The sequence below is a fragment of the Apium graveolens genome, chromosome 7, assembly GCF_009905375.1.
Source record: "Apium graveolens cultivar Ventura chromosome 7, ASM990537v1, whole genome shotgun sequence".
Classification (NCBI taxonomy): domain Eukaryota; kingdom Viridiplantae; phylum Streptophyta; class Magnoliopsida; order Apiales; family Apiaceae; genus Apium; species Apium graveolens.
The window spans coordinates 267,483,614-267,492,042 of record NC_133653.1 but is presented as its reverse complement, the minus strand read 5'-3'; the positions used below and the strand labels follow the sequence as shown (position 1 = coordinate 267,492,042).

Here is an 8,429-nt window from a genome sequence, read left to right as displayed (position 1 = left end):
GTTGGTTGGTTCTGTTTTTGTGTTTGTCTTTACAGTCTGGGATAGACGTTGTGGGTTTTCAACCTCATGACTGTCAATGAAAGAAAGTCATTGGAGACTGAACCTGTAACACAGAACATATGGTGATAGAGAGAAAATGATTTACAATAGTGATTTTAAAAGATTTGACATGACATAAGAAATCACTAATGTAGAAAGAAGTTTGATTTTGTTTTTCAATATGAATGAGTTTTTGATAAAACATTGATCACTTAGGGTAAAGTCTAAGTAATTCTCATTCATGTCAAAAGCTTACAAATATCTGCAACATAATGTTAACAAGATATCATTGACCGATACTTGTCAAGTACTTTAGATACTAATTTTTATGTTGCATAATCAATATACCACTGCACATATAAAACAATATGATTGTGCCTAGTGATAAGATAGTTATTAATATGACGACTCTACTTATTCATATAACATTATAACTTCTGTTAGAGTGCCATACCATGTTCTTGATGATTGCTTGAGCAGTATACTAGTTCATACCAACCTGAAGTGAGATTGTGAAGAAGAAATTGCATAGTCCAATAGATCTGCAGCTGCAAAGTCCATGAACTGTGGTGCATTGACTTCCTCTTTTGACTTACCAACCAGGAGTACACTTGTACACATATTACTAGAGTACAATTCCAAGTGTAATGTGCAGCAGGTGTCTGATATGTCGTAATATTCTCAAGTCTCGTCACTGGTGCTATATGTTAGATACTGCTTCCTGATAATAACCTAGCACAAAATACAAAATTACAATGATAACATTCCCAGCTTGCAAACAGCCATATCCCTCAGATAAACCTTTGTTGTTATCTCCAAAGGTAACCAGGGGGCCAGCTTTCTCAACCACATTTGATAGCAGGGCTCTATCTCCGGTCATATGTCTTGATGATCCACTTGTCAAGAGTCCACACTACCGGTTACACCTGTATACTGCCCTGCACTTCAAATGGATTAGACCTTCTTCGGAACCCAAACTTGGTTGGGCCCGGCATACTTGTAGAACTGTCCTTTGTCAGACAAAACAACATTTTTAATTTTAATGGTCTCAACATTCTCAATGACTGAACATTTGACCTTGTAAATAGCCTTAACAGATTTCTGGTTAGGCTTAGGCACAAATGTCTCCTTTCTAGCCTTAGAAGGACTAGCAGTCTTAGACCTATCATGCTTCTTGTTATTCACATGCTGACGAGGAGTAGTCTTATCATTAGACAGATGCTTACCATTAAAATAAGCATACATCATATTAAAAGCACAAGACATACAATTAGCAATACTACATGCTCTATGAGAGTGATTAACAGCAGGCAATTTATGCATGGTAGACATGGCATTATTGTTATCCAACTCATGTGTGTCTGAGTTAATCTCAGTTGCTTTCACAACTTTGACTGGAACTTTCGACTCACATGACTTGGAAACAATCTTCTCATAAGCATGATCCTCAGCACGTATTTCTTCTTGAATAACAGAAGAGGTCGCATCAAATGGTTCAGCAATTGATGCTTTATAGAGGGGTTCATCAACACCCTTAAGCACATGTGGTACTTCCCTCCCTTTAGCACATACATGAGGAGGGGAGTTTATGCCTAATTCTCCAATAGCAGCATTATAATCATAACCTATTCCAGATGTTTGATTAACAGCTTGCTTACTGTAGAACTCTTTAGCCTTCGAACAAGAATTGAAGTAGGCTCTAACCTTAGTCTCAAGACCGGTGATCTTGTCTTTGAGAATAGTTTTGAGTTTTCTATAACAGTCAACTCTATTCTCTAGAAAAGATACCTGTTCTTTTAATTTGTCTTGATTAATGTGCACAAGTCTTAATTCATTGACCTCTTTCTCAAGGTCTGTGATCTGTAAACTTAACAGTTCATTATCACGACGTGCACAATCTAAGTTACCTCTTAGATGATAAACCATTTCAGCATCAGAAAGTTTTACCTCTATTCTTGACGATGAAGCTTTTCCATCAATAGCCATAAGAGCAAGATTTCCTTCATCTTCATCTTCACTGTCAGTATCATTCCAGCTTCTTCCCTTTGCCAGATAAGCCCTTTCAGAGTTCTTTCTTACTTGCTTTGGCTTCCTACATTCTGTGGCAAAGTGTCCCAACTCATTGCAGTTATAGCATCTAATGGTGCTTCGATCAACCATCCCTGTTTTGTACCCACCACTGCTGGTGTTAGAGGATGAAGATCCACCTTTCTGGAATTTGTTGTAGTTGGACTTGTACTTAAGCTTGGGATTCCTCCTGAATCTGACATGGGAGAATCTCTTGACAATTTGGGCCATTGATTCATCTTCCAATTGCTCCAGCTCTTCCAAGGAATAAAAATCATCACTTGATTGATTTGTAGTAGGAGGATCATATTCTGCTACTAACTCATTTTCCTCACCCTTGGAAAACTGTACCATTCTTTCTAACTGTTGAGATTGTTGTTGTTGTTGACCTTCAGCTACAAGTGCAGTAGATGTGCTGACCATTCTATCCTTCCCGTAGACTTCCTTCTGTTGAATCTGCTCCAACTCATAGGTTTTTAACACTCCATAGAGCCTGTCCAAAGAAATCTCACTCAGATCTCTAGCTTCTCTAATGGCAGTGATTCTATGTTCAAGATGAGCTGGCAGTGTTAAAAGGAACTTTTTGTTGACCTCCCTAATTGAATAATACTTTCCATTGATGTTCAGGTTGTTGATCAACGCATTGTACCTCTCAAACACTTCAGTAATTCCTTCTCCTGGATTTGATTTGAAATGTTCATATTCAGAGGTTAGGATTTCCAACTTGTTCTCCCTAACTTCCTCTGTGCCTTCATTAATCACCTCAATAGTTTCCCACATGTGTTTGGAATTTTTACAGTTCATCACATGTCTGTTCATCAAGGGATCAAGGGAATCAATTAATATTAATTGAAGGCTGGCATCCAAGGAGGCTTCTTCCTTCTCAGCAGGAGTAAAATCTTCAGGCTCTTTTGGATAGGTTCTAGCTTCAGTAGTCACCACACCATCTATTATTACCTCCGGTTCAATAACCATCGGAGTTTTTATACCCTTCTTTAACAAGTTTGAATATTTGGGATTTGCAACTTGTAAAAATAATAGCATCTTCTTCTTCCACATGATATAATTCTCTTTATCAAATTGTGGAATTTTAACGGTTCCAACTTTATGTGAAGTCATTATGAATTTTTGAATAAATAAAAATTCAAGGAGTTGAAAAATCACAAAAGTCTAGGATCTTGATTTGTTCGTTAATCAGAAGGCTCTGATACCAATTGTTGGGTCCCAATGTGTTTGTAGAAGGGGGGGTTGAATACAAACAGTACCGAATAATCGAATTAAATGCGGAATAAAAAATGTGAAACAAAATTCAAGTTAAATAAAAATATTATTAAACTTGAAAGGTGTTACAACAACTGTATCGATTACAAGGAATTAATCTCAAATTAATTATCACAAATCTAGAATAAATTCGACATGAACTTTTTCTATTTTTGTAATAAAAAAGATTCAAATGCTAAACGCAATTTGAGATTAAGTTCTAGGGATTTTGATCCGCTAGATTGTTACACAAGAACAAGATAAAGATTTCTAGTTGATTGGATTTAACTTTACAAGCTAGAAATTTGATCTTTGAAATGCAGCAGAGAAAATGAAATATTTCTAAGGCGGCTGCTTTTTTTGTTCTTTTTTCTTCTGTTTGAATGAATGATTAGTTGCTGCTTCTCTGCTTCTTTTTAAATCAGCAAACGAATAGAATTGACTTGGCATGACAATCCTATAGCTGGCAAGACTTTCGGTGAGACAATTGAATGAACTAGCAAGACAATCTGAATGAACTAGCAAGACAATCAGAATGAACTAGCAAGACAATTATCCTCCTAGAGTAACTTTCGGTATGACAATGGAAAATGGCCTAGCATGACAATCGGTATGACAATCCTGATTGTCATGCTAGTTCATTTTCAATTGTCTTGCTGATTTAATGCTTGAATTTAATCCAATTAAACTTCTGAAAATTCCTAAAATTCCTAGAATTAATTCAGAATTAATTAATCAATTAATTCAATTAATAAATAAATTATTCTTCGCAGATATAATTTATTTTCTTAATTAAATTAGATGACTTAATTAATTAATAGAGAATTAATTCTAGTCTTGAGCAGCAACCATTCTTCTGCAAATCTTCTGAAAATCACTGAAAATTATGAATCAATTCCATCACTTCAACGTTGACACTCGATGTACTGTCTGGTTCATGAGTGACTAACTTCCGTGACGTTTCTTCATGTCTTGACTTTGACACTTTGATTTTCTTCAGATTAAATCCTTGTAATTTATTGATACCCTGACGAGATCTCTGTCACTTGATTAAATCCATGATCTTGACTTATATCACTGAGGCATGATCAATTTCTTGAACTTCTTCCAGTGAATTAATTCCTCAAGTCTGTAGATGAACCTTGTCTCTTAATCCTTTGACAGATATTACTTTGCGAGATCTCTCTGACGGTAGATCTACTATTTACTTATTACATTCTTATTTGAGTTGAGTTGAATCCTCGAATATACAAATAGGCTATGACATATGACTTACACTCCTTGAGAAAAATGCTACACCTAAGAGAGATTTTCAGCGACGCCTCAATCCCATAACGAAAGAGGCCGTCCGTAAAGAAATCATTAAGTGGTTAGATCATGGCATTATTTATCCCATTTTCTATAGTCATTGGGTTAGTCCTATCCACGTGGTGCCTAAGAAATCTTGTATCACTGTAGTGAAAAATGAGAGCAATGAGTTGATACCTTCGCGTATCCAAACGGGATGACGCGTTTGTATTGACTACTATAAACTCAATGAGATCACTAGAAAGGATCATTTTTCACTTTCTTTCATAAATCAAATGCTAGAACGATTGGCTGGGCACATGTATTATTATTTCCTAGATGGGTACACAGAGTATAACTAAATCTACATTTCCCCCGAGGATCAAGAGAAAACCACATTCACATGCCCTTTTGGAACCTTTGCCCTTCGTCGTTTGTCTTTTGGGTTGTGTAATGCACCTAGTTTTTTCCAAAGGTGTATGTTAAGTATATTTTCTGACATGGTTGAAGAATTCCTTGAAGTCTTTATTGATGATTTTTTCATCCATGGATTCTCCTTTGAGTGTTGTCTTAGGACCTAGCAAAAGTCCTTGTGAGATGTGAGGAAAAATGTCTTGTCCTCAATTGAGAGAAATGTCATTTTATGGTGAAATAAGGGATTGTGTTAGGGCATGTCATTTCCAAAAAAATGGCATTCAAGTTGATAGAGCGAAGATTGATATCATCGTCAATCTTCCCATCCCTAAATCTGTGAAAGAGGTGCACTCCTTCTTAGGACACGCTGGTTTCTACTGGCTATTCATCCAAAACCTTAGTGTCATCTCTAGGCCTCTCATGAAACTACTTGAAATGGATGCCTCATTTGATTTTGACTCGTATTGCATCCTTTCTTTTGAAAAGCTTAAGAGTCTTCTTACTTCTGCTCCCATCATGCACCCTCCCTATTGGTCTCTCCCATTCGAAATCATGTGTGACGCTTCTGATACGTCCATATGAGTTGTTTTAAGATAACGAATAGATAAGTTTCCAAGAGTGATTTACTATTCTAGTCGCACCCTTAACGATGCCCACCAAAACTATACAGTCACTGAGAAAGAGTTTTTAGTTGTGGCCTATGCACTAGAAAAGTTTCGCTCATACTTGGTTGCTTCCCATGTGACTGTTTATACTGACCATGTTGCCTTGCGCCAAAGCGCGTCTTATTCGTTGGATTCTCTTACTCCAAGAATTTGATGTTAGAGATTAAGGACAAAAAGGGGTTCGAGAATGTTGTAGCTGATCATCTATCACGATTATCTAATGCTCCATTTGATGACAACCTTATAAATTAGTCCTTTCCAGATGAAAAACTCCTAGCCATTTCGTCCCACGAACCTTGGTTTGCCGACATAGTAAATTACCTTGTCACCAAAGAGATCCCTAATTATTGGACCAAGGCAGAGAAAGACGTGTTCTTCTCTCGTGTCCATCATTACTTTTGGGATGATCCTTATCTTTTTAAGTATTTTACGGATCAAATCATTCGTTATTGTGTCCCCGAACATGAACATAGGAGTATTCTCTCTCTTTGTCATGCCATGACTTGTGGTGGCCATTTTAGTTCTCAAAAGACTGCTTCCAAAATTCTTACAAGCGGTTTTTATTGGCCAACGCTTCACAAAGATGCCAACAGCTTTTGTAAGAGTTGTGAGAGATGCCAACATGTTGACAAGATTTCTGAGAGGGATGAGATACCACTCAATAGCATTCTTGTAGTGGACTTATTTGACATTTGGGGTATAGATTTTATAGGCCCCTTTCCATTGTCTTTTGGTAACGTTTATATCCTCCTAGCAGTTGACTATGTTTCGAAGTGGATTGAGGCAATCCTTTCACGCACTAATGACCATAAAGTCGTGGTCAATTTTCTCAAAGATAAAATCTTTGGTCGCTTTGGGACCCCTCGTGCAATCATTAGTGATACGGTTACCCATTTTGATAAGAGACATTTTGCTTCTATCCTTCTCAAATATGGAGTAAAGCATCGTTTGGCCACCTCTTATCATCCTCAAACTAGTGGCCAAGTCGAAGTGTCTAATCGTCAAATTAAGCTTATTCTTGGGAAAAATGTTAATAGGAAGGATTGATCCAAACGGTTACCCGACGCCTTGTGGACATACCAGATTGCCTTTAAGAATAATTTAGGTATGTCACCTTATCGCATAGTATATGGGAAGGGATGTCATTTGCCATTTGAGTTAGAGCATAAGGCACTTTGGGCTATTAAAGAACTGAATTTTGAATTAGATAAAGTCAAGGCCCAAATGATGCTATATTTGAGTGAGTTAGAGGAACTTAGAAATGACACTTACGGAAGTTCACGTATTTTTAAGGATCGTACCAAAAAGTTTCATGACAAGAAATTGAGACGCAAAACTTTCATCGAAGGTGAAAAGGTCCTCCTCTATAACTCTCGTTTTCACCTTTTTCCTGGAAAACTAAGATCTAGATGGGATGGTCCTTACCTTGTTCGCAAAGTATATCCCCAGGAAGCTGTGGATATCCAAGATCCAAAAGATGACCGTGTGTTTAAAGTCAATGGTCATAGGCTCAAACCCTTTCTTGAGTATCCATCATTGGAGGATGTGGAATGGGTGGATCTTGTTGATCCATCCAGTTATGAGTAGGATTGGTTTGCTAATGAGTCTTCCCGACTTAATGATATGTTAAGTCCTGATATGGGGGAGACATGTATACTATGTATGGTTTTCCTTGTATAATCACCTTTTCGTTAACTGGATTATTAGTGACCTCCAAGTTTTCTCGTCCTTCACCATGGTGAAAAAATGGTACACCTCTATCTATTTTATGTATCCTTTTCTTTTACATTGAGGACAAAAAAATATCCCCAAATGTTATTTTGTTATTATGGGGGGAGTTAGTTGTGATTAGTTTTGATCCTGTTATTTTGTTCATTAAAAAAACAAAAGACAAAAAAATATGAAAATGAAAAAAATGATGAAAAGCAAAAATACAAAAAAATTAGGAAGTTAGCTAGGTTGCCTTCTCTTGACCTTAGTTACTAGTTGGTGTTGACTGTTTTTCAAAAATCTTATATGTATAGTGCTTATAGACGATTTGAATTTTATTAAGCATACCGATCTTCACAAACTTGCGTCACACTTAGGTTTTGCCTTGAATTCCAAGACGCCACACACTATTTACAATGTCTTTGTTGGGAAGATGTGAGATAGTTTTCAATACCTGAGAGAGAACTCACATGTTAGAACAATGTTAAATCATGCCTTTGTCAAAAGAAATATAAAAAAAAAGAAAAAAGAAAAAAATGGTTGTAAGTAGTAAATTGACTAGTCTTGTTTTGTGGCCTTTGTTACTCGAGTAATTAAGTCCTTAAGGGTGTCTCAACACCTAATGCCATGTGACCATCTGGTTTGGGAGTCATTGACCCAAAACTCGTTACATGGATAACATATAAATCCTAAGAAAGCGGACATTGCACGGTCAATTAAAAAAAGGAAAAAAATAGCACAAGGCAAATTTGGCTAGACACTTGTTTGATAGAGATTGGGTCAGTTCAATACTGATTGAAAAAGAGAAAATGATTTATACATTCTAAACAACATTGACCGATCTCAAACACACCTTGAAAGTCTTGGCAACGTTTAAGTGAGGCAACTGGGCTTGTATTATGATGAGAGTCTTTGGCACATATTTTTCTAAAAATAGTTGAGTTAACACCAATGAATGCTGAAAGATGGAGTTACAACTAAGTTAAT

At 36.6% G+C, this 8,429-nt stretch overlaps 1 protein-coding gene across 1 annotated transcript; it reads left to right on the top strand.

The window, feature by feature from the left end:
• Positions 1 to 6,839: 6,839 nt before the first annotated feature.
• LOC141674903 (uncharacterized) lies at positions 6,840 to 7,319 on the top strand. The gene has a single exon (XM_074481602.1). The coding sequence runs from the start codon at positions 6,840 to 6,842 to the stop codon at positions 7,317 to 7,319; it is 480 nt and encodes a 159-aa protein (XP_074337703.1).
• Positions 7,320 to 8,429: the final 1,110 nt, after the last annotated feature.